A 19,192-nucleotide genomic window follows, 5' to 3' on the forward strand; every position below is an offset into this window, starting at 1 on the left:
TTTTTTTTTTTAATAATCTTTTCAGGTTACCATGTGGTTTCTGAGATCCTCGATGGCAGAAGGTCAGGCTGCCCTCCAGAATTTTTCAACATTAAGGTCCCAAGTGGCGATCCTGTTTTTGATCCTGATAAAAGTGGAAATGAGCAGATCCCGTTCATGCGAAGCCAGTGGTCCAAAGACACAGGGAAAAGTCCGAATAACCCCAGAGCCCAGGTAAGCCACGGGAATGGCATGTGCAGAGTGGACAGCTGATATATGTGTGTGTGTGTGTGTGTGTGTCTGCTTCATAACTCTGAAATAGTACAGATCCTGTAAGATGGGAAGACTGGTGCCATTCTGATCTTTTCAGCAGACCTGATTATTCGCTCTAGCTTATTCTTGTCTTGTTTGAGGGCTGATCTAAACCACACTGTAATGGAGGAGCTGAGAACACACAATGATTGCTGCATGGAATTGAATAGGTGACTCCGCAGGCGGATTAAACTCCCTCAGCTGTCAGAGGAAGTCCATTCGGTGCTTTGCCTTTTTAATTATAGTTTATGTTGGTGTTCCATGTCAAGTCTTGAGTGATTATAGAGCCCTGAAACATAAAGGTTTCCACAATTGACACCTTCTTGTTAAGTATGGAGAGGGGAAGTAATATTGTTGGTTGGGTCCTTCCTGAAGTCCACAGTCATCTCCACAGTTTTGAGGGTGTTTAGCTCCAGATTGTTCTCCACACACCAATGGACCAACTGCTCAAACTCCCTTCTGTATTCAGATGAGTTCAATGAAGGTTGTATTGTCGGCATATTTAAGGAGCTTGACATAGGGGTTCTTAGAGGTGCAGTCATTAGTACAGAGGGAGAAGAGCAGTGGGGAGAGCACACAACCCTGGGGGGCACCAGTGCTAATTGTACAGGAGCTGGAGGAAAGTTTCCTCAATTTCATCTGCTGTTTCCTATTTCTCATGAATCCACTGACAGGACGAGGTAGGGGCATAAATCTGGGTGAGTTTAGAGTCGAGAAGTTCCAGGATGATTGTGATAAAAGCTGAGCTGAAGTCCACAGATAGTGAGGCGTAAATGACAAAGAAACCAGCAGCTCTCCAGCTCTGTTAAATTGTACTTGGGGTTCATTCAGTATTTCATTTCAGTAAGGCAGATAGTGAGCTGTCAAGTCCAGTGAGTTGCCACCTTTAACAGTAAGCTGATGTGTCACCAACATAATCATAACCAAGCCCTGTTTCCAAGGGAAGCAAGTACCAACTAGTGGGCACACTTAGACGATCTCTGCTAAAACTGAAATTTGTGCCTGTTGTAACGAAAAGAGATCAAACTTAGCATACCATATAATTAATTGTTAAAAGGCAACATTATGGCATATCCAGGACATGCCACCTAATCCGTCCGTCTGTCTTCAGGGCCATATTAAATTAAAGCACAACCTGACAGAAATGGGTTCAAGTTGAGAACCTTCGCTAGACGGGAGCCATTCTACTGCAGCACACACTCACGCACACGTCCACACTCGTTCAAAGTGCAGCTTCCTGGAGAAAGGCCCTTGGTGTTGTCCTATCAAGGTTTGAAACAATAGAGGCAGGAGCGTTTGTTTTCCCATTATAGTAACAAAATAAAACAATCTGAGTGATTCAAACAAATTCCTGGAAACCCTAAGGGAGATTACAACACAAGGTGGGGGGGAGAGCTTTGTTTATCTCCAGACCTATCAGATAGGTATGAGGATGAAGACATGAAGACGTTTGAGCAGGGCCATTAAACAATTAAGAGTGATGTCAGAGCATAAGGCAGTAAAACCAGAGGACTTGCAAACCACAGCCAGCATCTTCTACTGTTGTAACCTCCTACTGCAGCCTGGTTTCTATTCCAGGTATTTTAGCTATGACTTGTGCTGTCCCTTCCACAAGAATAGGAACAAACTGAATTTGGGGAATGTGTATAATCAGCCCATGGGGGTCACCATGGCTTTTAAAGGCTTTTCCAGCAATTTTCAGTTACACCTTTCATTTACATAAGCAAGTCACAGGCAGTCGTCAGTGCACTCCTGTGAATCTGGTCATGTAATGTGACATATCCAGCAACTCACTCCAGCTAGTCCACGACAAAATCAAACCGGTTCAGATGTAGAGGGGGGCTCTGTGTACATGAGAGCTGACAAGTAATGAATGCTCACCTGGAAGCACAATGCAAAGACAAGGAATAAGGAACTTTGAACTTTTACCGTCAGGCAAAATGATTATTCGGAATTTCTCCTGGTGTTACGTCCACACACAAACAAGGAACACAGAATTAAATAATACAACATGTGACGCCATTGAAATATTACATGCAATGTAAACGGATATATAAAATAACATAGTAAAGTAGAATAGCCTTTCCGCCCAGTAATAGTTAAGTCCTTTATAAAGTAAACATAATTTATGTTGAATGGAGGAGTTCAGAAACCAGGAAAAGACGGAGATGAATCAGAGGCTTGTGATTATCTTTCTGTGTCTAGTAGTTCTTGCCTTTAGTGCTCTGTAACAATTCCTCAATGATAATAACTGGAGATGGTTGCCCAGGTGGGTGTTGTCTTTAATTATACTTCCAGCACATCTCCTGACCTGTGATTCAGGCCCACAATATTTTCAGCAGTCTGAATAACACGCAATTTATGTTTCGATCCCAGACTGCTCTGAAGAAAATGAGGATGCATTCAATGAGAGCTCTATAAAACTACACCAGCACTGAAAGGGACAAGTTCAACTTTTTAAGTTGACAGAGAAAAGCCATCCACTGCTGAACTCTTTTGAGAAGAACAGTTATGTTTCCATCCCAGTTCAGACTGGGATAGCTGTGCCAAGAAATGTAACCGATTCCACCCTGTTGATTGTGATGTCATTTATAACTGAACGTGTAGGAGGTGAGGAGTGTCTCCTAACATGCCCAGTTATTTTTTACTGATTTCTAGGAATTTAAAGTTAAGATTGTCTAGGATGCACCAAAAGGCCAGCCAATCACCTTCTTCCCAATTGGCATCTTGTCCTCATCTGTGATCAGGCCAATTGTAGTGGTGTCATCAGCAAACTTCAAAAAGTCATTGATGTGGATAGACTACAGGACAGGAGACAAAACACAGCCCTGAGGGGACCCTGTGCTCATTGTCAGGGGTCCTGACTGATATTCACCCATCATCATAGTCCGATGTCCATTCCTTAGAAATTCGAAGATCCAGAGATATGTAGCATAGTCCACATTCATACCGAGAAGTTTGCTATGGAGAAACTTTGGTATGACGGAGCTCATTTTGTCTGTCTGATGTCTCGTATTTACTTACTAATGAATTATTATTATTACTGTGACAGAATGAAAAGAAACACACTAAACAGAAAAGGCAAAGATTGCCACTGAATTTGCCGTACCTGTTTACAGTGCCAGCTCTGTCGGAGATCACGCTATTTGCTGCCAGAAAAATGGGCGAGTTGGATTGTGTTGAAAGTTTGGCACTCAATCATTAAAGTAGACATGGGCAGTGATTTTCATTCATTTAAATTGACATGGTCTGGTGACAAAGTCAGTAACGGCAGCCTGCAAATATGACATACCCAATGACTAGAAGTCGCGTAATTTGACATTGGCTTAAGAGCGGCTCAACCCTGGCCAAGTGTGCACACCGGGAAACCCAAGATACAGGAAGGTGATCTCTTAGTGTAGGGTGATATTTAGACAATCTTGCTCAAAGGTACTCGGTGTATATCCATGTTATGTTTTTGCGATGAGGGATCCATTAGTAAATTGGCTTTAGAAAAAGATCTAAGAAGAACATGCTTCCAGATGGCTCTTGCTCCTCTGCCTTGGCCTCTTCTCCATCTTTTGTAACATTTAAAAATTGTTATCTTCTCTTTCATTAGCTGTTCTTCCCACACGCCCTCTTCTGTCCAGTTCTGCAGTATGGCTTCTCCAGTTTCCTTTCATCCTGTCTGTTTTCAGCATTGGGTCTTGTTCCATGTTCCTCCTAGTCTACTTATTCCTACTGGTGATTCAATGTTATTTTATCCTAGTGAAGGGCTGATCAGTTTGATGTATTTGTAGCACTGCAGTAATTCAGAATGGTTATGGCACAATATGCAATGCAAATACATTGATCAACACATTTTGTTGGGGTTGTGTTGTGTCACCAGTTTCTAAGGCCACTGTGTATTTTGAGGCCGACAGAAACGAAACATGGAAACCTAAATAATTAGTGCTATGCATACCCAATGAGCAGAGGTGAAACCTTGCAGTAAACGAAACAACTGTAAACGCCGAATACATCAATGGGCGCCATTTATTAACCGCGTGGTCTCATCGCCCTGCTGGATGATATGCTGGAGTGCCAGTAGATAGATAGATAGATAGATAGATAGATAGATAGATTATTAATCCCAATGGGAAATTCAGTAGCCACCTTAGATCACCTGAGCACCTGGGGGTCGCTTGGCCACCTCACACGCGCATTCGCACGGGACCAGGTGGGCTTCGCTAGGCTTAATATGCCTGTTTATTTGAGATTTCAATCTGCGCCGAATATTTTCACTTTTTTCTTTTTTGTACCGTAACCGCACTTCATATATTTTAATACATACTGGAAGGTTTTCGCCAGACTTAGAATAATAACGCGCTAAAGCGCATCCCAGATTCGCTCTCGCTTTGTTTGACTCGATTTTTTTTTTGTTCTGAAGGCTTCAATCAACGCGGCTTGAAAATCGAAAATAGAGAGACGCTGTCGCCACGCCCCCAAAGCCATTGTAACCAATCAAATCATCCGCACGCCTGAGCCCACCCGACAGGGAGAAGCAGTGCGCGCAGAGATTAACCAGCTGACCGCGTGGCCTAATGGATAAGGCGTCTGACTTCGGATCAGAAGATTGAGGGTTCGAGTCCCTTCGTGGTCGAAGTTTTATGCGAAGCAGTTTGTGCACCGTGTGCTAGGATTCAAGTAATGAAACTCATTAAAAAAAGAATTCGGAGTAACCAAAATAAAAGGAAGTTCATGATTTAGACATAAATGAAATGCATGCAGTTTTCCTCGTGTAGTAGAAATATATAATACAAATGTTTAGGTTTTAAAAGAAAGGTTTATTATTAATCTTGGTGTGATAAAGCTTGATTACCGGGAAAAGCAAAGGCACACCTCTTCCAATGTACGCGGGCAGTTCGTTGGTATATTTTTAGTATGCTGTACACTGTTAAAATACATTAAATTTAATGTATATTTTCGCTGCAAAAAAAAAAACCGGTTAAAATAATATATTACATTTATATATTACATTAAAATAATGTTATATTACATTTATATTATTTATTGTGTTACATATAAATATATAGTCATATGAAAAAGTTTTGGAACCCCTCTTAATTCTTTGGATTTTTGTTTATCATTGGCTGAGCTGTCAAAGTAGCAACTTCCTTTTAATATATGACATGCCTTATGGAAACAGTAGTATTTCAGAAGTGACATTAAGTTTATTGGATTAACAGAAAATATGCAATATGCATCATAACAAAATTAGACAGGTGCATAAATTTGGGCACCCCAACAGAGATATTACATCAATACTTAGTTGAGCCTTCTTGTGCAAATATAACAGCCTCTAGACACCTCCTATAGCCTTTGATGAGTGTCTGGATTGTGGATGGAGGTATTTTTGACCATTCCTCCATACAAAATCTCTCCAGTTCAATTTGATGGCTACCGAGCATGGACAGCCTGCTTCAAATCATCCCATAGATTTTTGATGATATTCAAGTCAGAAACAGAACATTGTACTTCTCCCTCTGCATGAATGCCTTTGTAGATTTCGAACTGTGTTTTGGGTCATTGTCTTGTTGGAATATCCAACCCCTGCGTAACTTCAACTTTGTGATTGATGCTTGAACATTATCCTGAACAATTTGTTGATATTGGGTTGAATTCATCTGACCCCCAACTTTAACAAGGGCCCCAGTCCCTGAACTAGCCACACATCCCCACAGCATGATGGGACCTCCACCAAATTTGACAGTAGGTAGCAGGTGTTTTTCTTGGAATGTGGTGTTCTTCTTCCGCCATGCAAAGCGCTTTTTGTTTTGACCAAATAACTCAATTTTTATCTCATCAATCCAAAGCACTTTGTTCCAAAATTAATCTGGCTTGTCTAAATGAACATTTGCATACAACAAGCGACCCTGTTTGTGGTGTGAGTGCAGAAAGGGCTTCTTTGTCATCACCTTGCCATACAGATGTTCTCTCTGCAAATTGTGCTGATTTGTAGAACGATGTACAGATACACCATCTGCAGCAAGATGTTCTTGCAGGTCTTTGCAGGTGATCTGTGGGTTGTCTGTCACTATTCTCACAATCCTGCCCATATGTCACTCCTGTATTTTTCTTGGCCTGCCAGACCTGCTGGGTTTAACAGTAACTGTGCCTGTGGCCTTCCATTTCCTGATTCCATTCCTTACAGTTGAAGCTGACAGTTTAAACCTCTGAGATAGCTTTTTGTAGCCTTCCCCTAAACCAGGAGACTGAACAATCTTTGTTTTCAGATCTTTTGAGAGTTGCTTTGAGGATCCCATGCTGTCACTCTTCAGAGGAGAGTCAAAGGGAAACACGACTTGTAACTGACCACCTTAAATACCTTTATATCTCATGATTGGACACACCTGTCTATGAAGTTCAAGGCTTAATGAGCTAATCCAACCAATTTGGTGTTGCAAGTAATCATTGAGCAGTTACATGCATTCAAATCAGCAAAATTACAAGGGTGCCCAAATTTTTGCACAGTCAGTTTTTCACATTTGATTTAATTTCATACAACTAAATACTGCTTCACTAAAAATCTTTGTTCGGAAAATACCCCAGTACTCAGATGTTCCTAGGAAATGAAAGACATACCACGGTTATCTTTTTTGTTGAAAGTAGAGTCAATTATTATGCAGGCTGAGAGGGGTTCCCAAACTTTTTCATATGACTGTATGTAAGCTTACACTTAAGCAGTGTTTTAGCTATAATATCAATTAATTGTTTCAGTGTGCAAAGATTTTTTGTGAGTAATTGTTGCATTGCCTTAAACTGATACTGGTACCGAATTCTATATTTGCATAAAGTTTGCATATTTGCATAAGGGAATGCCTTTCTTCTTTATAACCCCCATATTCTTCCTCATAATCCTCATATTTGTGTACAGTGAAAAGCAAGAATTTAATGATGGTTAGCAAAATAATGGTTCATATAAGTGATATTTTTAACCTCATGCAGGTAAATGAACTATGTTATGTAAGTATATTTCAAGTTAAAAGTTACATCACTGAGATGTTTAGTTTGAGTGGGGTTGATTTGACATAATGAAACAGTTCAATGCAATATAAATGATGCTAAAATTGTTAACTGCATTCATTTACTGAGATAAACCACACCCTGGTTTGTGCTCCTGACTGTTTTTTGATGGTTAAATGATTGTCAGCTTAGCTCAACAGTCATTTAACTGTTAAATTATGACCACATTTTTTACAGTGTTAATGCCTGACATAGTTGGTACCATCCAAAGGTTCTCCACAGGCTCGTGGGAAATGCTAGGCACCCCCTACAGCTTGGTTAAACAATTTGAATGATGGGTGGAAGTTTGGTACTTTTTACAGGATTCTAAAGCGTCACCAACTTGAATTGCTATACAAAACAAAAATGTATTGACACATCACAGCATCATGGGGTTTAGCTGTGCAGCCTTGTAGCTCGAGAGTCCTCAGTCTAAATAGTGAATCTCAGGCCTGGTCACTGTCTGTGTGAAATAAGCATGTTCTCTTTGATTCTCTTTTTTTTTTTTTTGTTTTAATTATGTGAGTATTTCTTATACTGGACTGGCACCCAATCTAGGGTTGGTTTCTGCCTGCTCTATGCCACCCTTAGAGAGAATGAGAGGAGAACAGGAAATAGTCTCCAGATAAATGGCTTTATCAAGCCCTTACACAAAATTTAAAGAGGATGTATGTGTGCTGACTGTTTTACTGCAAATATTTCCACTTTAAATGATGGTTTAAATTGATTAAATGAATCCATGACTTGAGCAATTCCATAAAAAATTGTTCTCCTCAGCACAACTCATTACCCAGTCAAATTAACATACAAGTACTCATTTATAGTATATCAGCAGAAACTGTAACACACATAAAGCAGTCGTTTAATTTATTTTGGGTGATTGCACTTGTCCTGGTATTTTAAAATTAATGACCCCATTCTATAGAAAGCTAAGACAAAGATGCTTTTCTAATGTAGGGGGGCAACAACTTTTGCCAGAGCATCAAAAGTCTCTGAAATCCACTTTCATAACCACACAACTCACAACATTCGGGGAATAAATCAATCAATCAATCAATAAATAAATAAACCTCTTTAACATTCTTCAAATGTGTAGCAACATATTGTCAAAAAAGGGTCTGATTTGTTATGCAAAATATTTATATTTAGGCAAATCTATATAGTACAGTACTGCACATTCATTTTGTTTAAAATAAATCAACTTGGATAATAGTTGGGAATGGGAAATACCGTGTTTTGAGAAAAAAAATGTTAGTTATGAGTAACTAGCATAAAATGCATAATGACAACAGTCCCCTGCTAAAAATAAATTTCATGGTTTTGTTTCAACATCATTTAATTGATTTAAGATGAAATTTTAAGAGAATTATATTAACGTAGCTATAGAAAAAGCTTTGTTTTAAATCGTATACATGGAATAAAAATTCCCGTTATTTCATGTTTTGAGTGTAACTACTTATCGATGTAAGCCTTTTGTTAGAAATCTCAGGTCATCACTTAATGATCTGAATATAACATGATATTCAGGGTCTTAACCCTTTGCAGTCGTATTTAATTTTCAACGTCACGCTACATTAGTCGTAATTAATTATTGAAAAAACGCCAATAATTACAGCAGTTATTTTTTTCAAGCACGTAGGAATAACACAGGCCACTTTTCTCGACCAGGCAACTGTGCAAATCTGTCAGAAACTTGCAGGGCCACCAGCGGTGGCCTGACGACCTATAGCGCACTTTTTACTAAGGCCAGTTTTCTGGCCTAACGACCGCAAAGGGTTAAACAAGGGTGAAGGGAACTATATAAAATACAACCGCCGTTCTCTTCACATTTTCAAGCCCATACCGTTAACTGATTGTGTTAAAATGCTGAGCCCATTTAATTACTTATTTCGGTTTAATGCACTACTCCAGCATTCGTTTTTGTATTTAAAAAATTAGAAGAAAGGAATATATGGATTTTCAAGGTTATGATCTTCTCTTTCAAAGGAGAGCAGAGGCTACCACCTCAGTCATACTGAAATAAATTTTAGACATTTCGATTATATTGGGGATAATCTTACGTTTTCTGTAATTGTCCATGTAGAAAGTGTGCTTGTTTGATCGACGTATTCCTTTTGCATTCATGCATAATTCCGCATCATGGATTAGTTCAATTTGGATCCTGCAGGTGCAAAATTTGTGGGATAAAAAGCAATCCTAAAGCTAACGGTGAGACAGCCGATGAATCCACTCCCTAGCTGTGATCATAACGCCCACCCCGGCACATCTCCTTGGACGGGATTGTCGCTTGCCCGCCTCACACGCGCCCTCGCACGGGACCAGTTGGGCTTCGCTATACTTAATATGCCTGTTTATTTGAGATTACAATATGCGCCTAATATAAACGATGTTCAATAAACGATTTCATTGAATATGTTCACTTTTTTTTTTTTTTTTTTGCCACACACGAAACTTCCTATATTTTATTGTTTACTGGAAGGGTTTCGCCAGACAAGAAGAATAACTCGCCTAAGCGCAGCCCAAATCCGCTCTCACTTTGTTTAAGTCGATTTTGTTTTTGTTCTGTTCTGACGGCTTCAACCAACGCGGTATGAAAATCGAAAATGTGGAGACGCTGTCGCCACGCCCCAAAGCCATTGTAACCAATCATCAACCACAGCTCAGATCATCAGCGTGCCTAACCCCACCCGGCAGCGAGTAGCATTGCGCGGAGAGATTAACCAGCTGACCGCGTGGCCTAATGGATAAGGCGTCTGACTTCGGATCAGAAGATTGAGGGTTCGAGTCCCTTCGTGGTCGTAATTTTAGGCGAAGCAGTTTGTGCACCGTCGGTTAGAATTTAAGCAACGTAATTCACAAAAGCCGGGAATTCGGGCTCCCCTACCAATTCAGTGTTACCAAATTAAAAGGAAGTTTATGATTTAGACATAAACGAAATGCATGTGTTTTGCCTCGCGTAGTAGAAATCCACAATGCATTCAAATGTGCTCCATTTTAGGCCTTAAAGAAAAGTGTATTGTTAACTATAGTGCTGATTGTTTTTTACACGAGGCTTCTGAATTGAAGTATTGCTTCTGTAAACTAGCGTTGAGAGGATTTTCGCTATGAACAGTATTGGATGGGCGTTGGCAGGACTTAATTATAGGGAGGGGGTGAGAAAATAAATGAATCATAAATAGATCTGTCTGGGAGCAATACGTTGAAACTATCACAACATACAATATATTGGGTGTGGGTGTGTGAAACTCAGTATTCCGGTGCCCCACACCGGACTGTGTCTTTGGTCCTCTCGTTTTGACTGACTAAGGGGCTCGAAGTGTACTGCCGCGTTTAAACGGTCCGTCCGCATTAAAATATGGAGAATGTAAAATTATACATTAGTTTAATACTCTGGATAACAAGGTCCGAAAGACCTAAACATGTTCTTCGCACCCCTTTTAGTTTGACCAATACATGTTCTTTAGGTTCTGCTTCTTCTTCCCGTGCTCTATCTCATCTGGCATAGTTCTTGATCTCATTTCAAAATATCACAAATGCCGCTTTCTTCTTTTGTGTGTTTATTTTAAAAATACCCTAGTCCTTGTTGGTAATATTCCTTTATGTAATTCAGTCCAAAGGAATATAAAAAAATTGACAAAAGGAGACCATTCAGAAATGCACAGATCCTTAATTTCCACCAGTGTCCTTGAGTATGGGATTCACCGTTATGGTAAGAGAATTCTGCAGGATCTACTTTGTCAATGCCTTTGGGAACTTTGAATACCTGAATTAGGTCTCCAGGTGGTCTCCTCTGCTCGAGACTAAACCCATTTAATTCTCAGTCTGTCACAGCAGGACACCTCCTGGGTTCACCTGGTTTCTCTCCTCTGCACAGCCTCAAGTGCTGCTGTGCCTTTCTTATAGCATGGTGACCAGAACTGCACACCATATTCCAGATGTAGTCTTACTAGTGCATTATGAAAATAGTCTATACATAATGTCCCTAGATTTATATTCAACAGTTTTTATGATATAACCAAACATTTTTGTTTGCCTTTTTAATTACATTTGTGGATTACTTTGATGATGAAAATGCTCTGTCAACATAAACACCTAAATCTTCTTCAAAGGTTGCTTGCTGTAGTTCAGTGCCTCCTAGCTTGTATTTACTTTTTTTGGATTTGATATATTAATTCCCAAGGGTAACTGTCTATTCATATGACCTTCAAGGATCAAAGTGCAGTGCCAGCTATTCTACAGCAGCCCCAGATCAATTTTCAGGTCAAGGGCCTTATACTTGACGTTCCTGTTGTCCAGCATTTTGCATTTTCTAGGTTAATCTACATTTTCCAAGTGCTTGCATGGTTCTGAAGCTTGTCCAAGTTTTCTTTGTTTATTATTGTTTTTGTGGCCTCCTCAATGTCTGCCATTGCTCCAGTTTTGGTTTAATCTGTAAAAGTGAAAAGTTTTCTAACTATACATGGAATTGATGCCATTAATATAAATCAGAAGTAGTCATGGTCCCAGCACAGACTGCTGAGGGAGTCCACTGATGACCTCGCTCTCCTCTTATCTGTATTCGTTATCTCCTGCTGGTTAACCAACTTGAGATCCAGTTTTGTTGGTTACCTCTGATGCCTTTTAGTTTTTAGCTTTAGAATTAATCTTCAGTGCAGGACGATGGAGTCAAAGGCCTTTGGGAAGTCATAAATTAAGTGATGTTCTACACTTTGCTTTTGTCAACTATTGCAGTTACCTGTTCAACAAAATCTAAAAGATTGGTTTGGCAATATCTTCCTCTACCCAAACCATGCTGGCTGTTATTTAATATATTATATTCCATGAGGTACTTTTTTCTAATTTATTTCTTATTTTAGTTTCCACAATTTTGTATGGCTCAGAATTAGCCTATATTATTGGTCTATAATTGCTGGGACCCATTTTGTCTCCCTTCTTGAAGATTGGGGTCACATGTCTAATGCTGCAGTAATATTGTCACGTTGTACCAAGTGCTGTAAAATTCTTGCAAGTTTAACTAACATGCCACACATCACTGCTCTCTGCAACGGTGATAAACTAGAATGTGATAAAATATGTGACTTAATGTCATATTACAGAAAACACAAATCTGTTTACATGATGGACACCTCACCACTTTTTCTGCCCCACTTGTTTAGTTAGGCCCCCATATACTGAGAAGAACTCCATTATAATATGCGTTGCCTTCATAATGACTGTATTAAAAAAAGTGCATTTCACCCAAATACGACAAAAAACAAAACAGAAGAAAATTGCATTTATTTGTGACTGTGGCCTTATATGCCATTACCCTGAAAACACAGGTCAAATTTTTTTTCTGTTCAGAAATTACTTTTTCATAACATCTTATGTAGTAAGTCCAGATATACACCCAGAAAAAATACATCACTATAGTTAAAAAATAAATAAATAAATAAATGAAAATAATAATTCTTCTTCATTCATATTCACGTACAATGGTAATAGTGTCATATACGTAAAAGTATTATTTTTTATTTTTAATAAACATTCAGGAAATCATTATACATAAAATGTATTGTATATATGTTTGGTATTTTCAATAAATTAGGGTAAAAATGAACAATTTTCATAACTAACACAAAGTCCTCAACCAGGCTTACCATGTCCTCTTCTTCACAGTCCAGCAGGAGTCTGACAGCATTGCAGTTCTCCATTTCCTTTGGTATCTCCATTCTATTGCTGAAATTTCTTGATGGAAATGTTTCCCAGGCTCATCACTCACTGCACATATTTTTCAGTGAGGGAAAAAAAGTCCAAATGGGAGAAAAATGCGAGAATTTTCAAAGACATGCTGCAGCCCGACTTGTGACCGGATGACATTAACTTCTCAACAATTTCTTTGTTACTTTCAGCTCCCTTGTTTTCCAGAAAAATTGCACAAACTTGTTTAAAAGAGTCCCGAGCAGAGTTTTGCCCACTGTGGAGAGTTTCACCAAAATGATCATCCTTGAGAAGTTCTCGTATCTGTGGCCCAATGAACATCCCCTCCTGTATTTTTGTCTCATTCAGCCTTGGAAACGTTTCTCGTAGGTAGCAGAAGCCCTGTAGACTCTCGGATGAGGTTTACTTTATCTGAAAAATTAGAGCTGAAAATCAACTTTCATGTTTGTGTTCAGAGTGTCAAAGTTAAGGGAAATTAGCTATTTTGGCCCAGTAAACAACAATCGTTTATTACTTTACTTTCAGTGATGCGTGTATGTAGTGCTTAAAGTTGGACAGTACTCACTGGTACACAGTACCGGCACCTCTTTCTGTTGTCACTGCTAGTGTCATTTATTAGGACCATCATTCATTACCAGCGTCACTCAAAGATAATTTTGATCGAGTTATTTTATTGCTGCAGTCAAAGTTTCACAGGGAACTCAAATTAGTGGTCTTCGATTAAATGGTAGTGTTATCACGGTGCATGGACATTCAAGGTGGTATCTCCACTCCTTGACTAATACAGCCTTTAAAAGTAATAACAAAGGGTGAGGAGGAGCAAGAAGCCAGCTACAAAGAGCACCAATAGTAATTTGGTTCCACTTCACTCTAAGCGCTGCATGTACAACACACACGTTGTGTTTGCTGTCTGTCTCTTTGTGCTACTTGAAATAAATCTCATAGTTGTGACCCCAGGAATCAGAACCACAAGTTTATGGTGGACAGCTTGAGATCATTTTGGCTACACAAACTGTTATGCATGATACAAGGCAATTTGTTATGTGGAGGACCACCACTAGCGGTTGGTGTTTAAAACTGTTACACTGCTACTATGTTTCTTCATGGGAACCACATAAACATGTTCACCACATAATTTACATCTTCAGACATAACCAGTCTGGCCTGCTGAGACTTCAAGTGCAGTTCTGTAAGCATCTCTGAAAGTAAGCTAGAAGTAAATGGCAAACATGGGTTAGATCTGACACAATGAAACTAACCAAGGTACTTCTATTTTTTTTGTATTGTTTTTACTGGCAGACCAATCAGGTGACCACTTGGATCGATGGCAGCTCCATTTACGGCTCTTCACATTCCTGGTGCGATGCCCTGAGAAGCTTCAAAGATGGCCAGCTGGCAACTGGGTCCGACCCTTCCTTTCCAAAGCAGAGCACCAGCCAATACTTTATGTGGAATTCGGCCGATCCATCCACAGGACGCCATGGCCTGAAGGGACTCTATGGTAACATCTGCTTTAATGTCATTTGTCCTTAAGTCTCTCATTCAGGATTATTTTGAATTTTTAGTGCAACGCAAGGCAGCTACTTATTAGTTTTTTGTGTCTGTATCTTTTCAGCGTCTTCTGTATAAGTTTATAGGATGGTTATTAATGGTAGTGCTTGGACTCACTAATGAAGTTGATCTTCAGTGCAGTCCAGCTGTGCAGTCAGCTTAAGATAAAGTTGTGCAAAGCGGACAAAGTCTGTCCTTTAAAATCCGCAGAGATGTAGTGATGCATATTTTAAAGTAATCATTTTATACCACAGTTAGCACATAGTCAGTTTGTTCTAAGTCCATATAACACACCTCACCATGAAAGTCATAAATAACTACTAAAATGAACAAAGTATGAAAATGCCCAGTATAAAACTTTATATCCTGCCCAAAATACAGTGTGAACAGTTACTCCATATGCTTTACTCTTCAGGCTTATGTTTTACATTCTTATAAAGGTAAGGTAATTTTAGAAAGTGAATGGCGATTATCCTTTTCATTCTTACTTAACACGCACACTATAAGAAATAGGACCACTGAGGGGCTAAGTGAGTGATTCCCTAACTAGATAGGTCTGACAGCTTGATTTGAATACATGAAAGTTTCCTAAAGAAGTGTAGAGCATTCAGTCAGTCAAGTTCCTCTGAATATGATCTAGACAAATGTGATGTCCATCACAAAATGATCGTCTCTGTCACCGCTCATACCGCCTTCTCTTTAAGGCACAACATTGATAAATTTGTGTGCCATTTCAACAAGTGTATGCATCATCCACCTATTGAAGAATTCATTCAGTTCAGTTTATTTTTGTATAGCACTCTTCACTAAGTGCAGGCACAGAGCGATGTGACAAGTTCTCTGGTAAAATACAAGTATTAATTTTACAAATTACTAAATACAGACTCAGTACACATAAAGACATAGATTTTTTTAAATAACACACAGAAAACAAAGTAAAACTAATTAACATAAAACGATATCTGTCCATTCATTAATTGTTAAATTATGAACAATTGACAATGGAGGAGAGGAAAACAAAAACTTCAGCCAGCAGCTTCCCTGGAGAAACTAAACCTCTGGGGGTCCTTGGTCAATAGTAAGTGATGAGAAGGACTGTGGGGATTTGAAAGTGGTGCCTTCTGGTGTGCGTTCATTGCTTGTCCTTCACTTAGAGTTTCTCTATTGTCTGTCTGTGTTTATTTTCTCTTTTTGTTTCCACTTCACTCTATCACAACCTAATGATTGACTCCTGTGTGTTTTGTGACAGAATTTGGTAATGCCAGAGGCAATGAAAATATCTTTACTGTGGCAGAGGGTATCATCTGGTTCAGATACCACAACTACCTGGCTTCCCAGCTCCAAAAACTGAACCCACGCTGGTCTGATGAAGATCTCTTCCAAAATGCCAGGAAGAAACTAATTGCGACACTGCAGGTAAGTGGCGTATGCTTAAGTCCGTGATAGAGGCTGAATCAACAGGCAGAAGTGACCAACGGAAAGTCAAATAAATAAAGGGAGAGAATGCCAACATGCATTACGACAATAAGCAAGCCAACCACCACACTTAAAGCAGGGACTGACCAAGCAGGTCTCCTCTTCTCTGACCCCAGAAATGTAATATATGAGCGTATGTTAGGCAATGAAGGCATTGACCATTGTTTTTAACCACCTGGTCTCATTCTTCTCTTGTCTCAGTTGTATGTTTTTATAAGATATTAACACTCAAGACCTAAAATGATCCATTTGGAAGAACCTTCTGTGTACACTCATCCAGGTCATGGGGAGTGATGTGTGGCAAGGGTCTAAAGAGCGAAGGCCAGTTGTTGATAACTGACTTTACCCTGAAGGTCTACTTTGACTTTGGTATTTGCTAACTTGAAGTTGAGACCATGTTGTTGTGTCCACCTATTGTCAGATGTTAATCCCTCATGCTCATGACTAGTCCAGAAAATTCCCCATACTCACTCCTGTTCTCTTTTTGTTTAATGGCTTGCTGTTTGCTAGCTCTGCACAGTCCCCTGATTATGGGTTTGAATTTTAGTTTTTCTTGCCATTTGGTGCCGTTTTGAAAAGTTCCTTGTGATAGCATTTGCTATATGAACTAAAGAGTGGTTCAAGTTGAAGCACCTGGACCAGAAAGGTTGGTGTATGGACCACTGTTTATTGCAGAGCATCAGAATTTTTTATCCATATTATGTTCATATAACAATCTATTTATTTAAATTTAGTTTTGTGCAGACCTCTTCTTTGAGACAGAATCGGACTATAATACAGTAACAAACACTACAACAGTATCATTTCTAGGGGCCATACCAGAATTTTCTGTTATGTGTGCAGGCTTCTCTAATTTTAATTGGCCTAACTAATATTTGTTTCTTTTTGCTAATGACTAACGAGATGTGCAACTTTACACACCATTTGCATTACAATATAATAAAAAAAAAAACCAAACAATAGGTTGCTGGTGTCAGGTGTACTTGCGTTGGATCACTGTGATCTCCTCAGATGTCATCATCATCATCTGACAAAATACAGCCAGATAGATTTAAATATTGCAACCTCTTGCAGTCAGGAATGTATATGGACTATGAACTGCCAAAGTTGAACCAACAACACCAAGTTTAGAACTGAATGGCTTTGACAAGAAAATGACAATCCACAATAATTGTGAAGAACATGCAAGCCACACACACCCTACAAGATCTGAACCCAAGCCTCCTGGGCTGTCTAGTAGCAGCTGCTAACCATTGTGTAGCTGGCAAACAACTGACAAAAACGATGATCTGCTTACCTCTTATTTCTTCACCAGGATTCAGATGTAAAACTACTGGCTTCTTTAGATTAGATAAAGTTTATTAATCAATCTAATCTATAAGACTATCTAAGACTTCCATTATGGGTTCTTCAAATTTAAGACCTTCAAGTGGTCCTCTTGAGCAGTTACTAAAAACGAAAATGCCGCTTAGCCCCATTAAGATCAGCAGTACTTGATACATTCCTGGCATTAACTGGATATCCTTTAAGGGAACAAAACGGGACATGTAATACACTGCCACTGGCTTGTACTACACAGCGTTGACTCTCAAAAGCTCGTACTATTAGTGCAAATACATTTTGTAAAGAGGTGGTCCTCATTTAATGCTGAGAATAAGAAATTCTAGTCCTTAAGCTGCTCTACTAAACTGCAAAACTTAGGTTGTGTATATGCACACACCCAAGAGCATAGAGAACGCTGCAGTGTCAATAGATCAAGTCCAGTTTAGCCGGAAAACAGCGGGTAGCACCTGGCATGAAGGCAACTTGACGTACTACAAAAAATAATTAAATTAAAAAAGACAATTAAATAATATGGCTGGTGATACTGAACCAATCCATGGTGATGAAGTGGAAACTAAGTATAAAGACAATACTCTTAGTTTACCAATTATTCTATACCCCTGTCCTCATCAATTATAATTATTAATTATTATTATTATTATTATTATAATGGTCATGAGCTGTGGGTAATGACCGAAAGCATGAGATTTTGAGTGCAAATGGCAGAAATGAGGTTTCTTTGTAGGATGGCTGGGATGATAGTGTCCAAATAAAGTCACTGCTCCTCCAGATCAAGAAGAGCCAGTTGGAAGTGGTTTGGATATGTCGTAAGGATGCCCCCAGATGGCTCCCCCCAGAGCTGCTGGTAGGGCTGTGTCCCGCTTATCCATTGTGGTATGATAGTTATATACATAAACACGCAAATTACATTAAGTACTCGGTAGAACTGAACATTTCCATGGTCAATAAAAAAAAAAAAAAACTGAAAACAATACAAGTCCATTGACATTATAATGGAGATATGGCCAGCTGACTATTTTAAGCATGCCAGTTACTTTCTGTTCCAGACTCTTTTGCACGTTCACCCAGATTCACCTCTCATGATGGATTAGCACCGTGAGAGCTGATTGAGTCACCGCAAACCAAGCATCTTGTGCCAGCGAGCTCCTTACTTGTTAATGACAGGTTGGGTGCACACTGCAAGCTGCAATTAAAGGCCGTATACTTTGTGGCTAGGTGTAAGGATGTAATCGAGGCAGTAGCCATACTGTGATGATCAACAACACTACAAGAAATTCTACCACCTTGCACTTCATTCCTACAGGAGGTCAGCTGGACAAATAAACTTGGGCCAAGTATTTTGCTCTGCTTGCCTTCACTGCTGGCCATAAAGATGTGGTCCATAGAAATTCTGAGAAGACCCACATGTGACCGCTCACTCTCTACTCCTGAAGAATCCCTGTTTGTCAGGGTATGGCTTGCAAAGCCACACATTGATGAAGGCATTCCTTATTGATAGATAAACAGATCTTTATTTGTCACCATGGGGAAATGTGGCTTTTTATAGAATTTCATTAAATAGATTGATAGATAGATAGACAAATGCTGTGGTCTGAACACACACTAGAATGACTTAAAAGGTAGAAAATTAAAAAGAAAAAATGTCTGACTTGACAGTCCCAGTCATGGTGAGGCATTATGCAGATGTATTGCTGTCAGTATAAAGAAGCTCCATAGTGTTTCTTGACACTTCTGCTGAATGATTTGTTGGCTGAAAGTCCTCAGTATTCAGTGTAGCAGAGAGGATGTGCCAAATTGTACATAATGG

General features: G+C 39.3%; 1 protein-coding gene and 2 non-coding genes across 5 annotated transcripts in view; all 3 read left to right on the top strand.

Moving 5' to 3' along the window:
• duox (dual oxidase) overlaps nt 1–19,192 on the top strand; it is an 86,923-nt gene that overhangs the window by 11,734 nt on the left and 55,997 nt on the right. For all 3 annotated transcript variants that reach the window (XM_051920610.1, XM_051920611.1, XM_051920612.1), the window contains exons 5-7: nt 26–213; nt 14,314–14,515; nt 15,815–15,981. In XM_051920610.1, the coding sequence (XP_051776570.1) occupies nt 26–213; nt 14,314–14,515; nt 15,815–15,981 (557 nt within the window). The remainder of the gene's footprint in view (nt 1–25; nt 214–14,313; nt 14,516–15,814; nt 15,982–19,192) is intronic.
• Nucleotides 4,840–4,912, top strand: trnar-ucg (transfer RNA arginine (anticodon UCG)). Its single transcript has one exon. It is a non-coding gene; the product is annotated as a tRNA-Arg (tRNA).
• On the top strand, nt 10,041–10,113 carry trnar-ucg (transfer RNA arginine (anticodon UCG)). The gene has a single exon. It is a non-coding gene; the product is annotated as a tRNA-Arg (tRNA).

Source organism: Erpetoichthys calabaricus, chromosome 17, assembly GCF_900747795.2.
Source record: "Erpetoichthys calabaricus chromosome 17, fErpCal1.3, whole genome shotgun sequence".
Classification (NCBI taxonomy): Eukaryota; Metazoa; Chordata; class Cladistia; order Polypteriformes; family Polypteridae; genus Erpetoichthys; species Erpetoichthys calabaricus.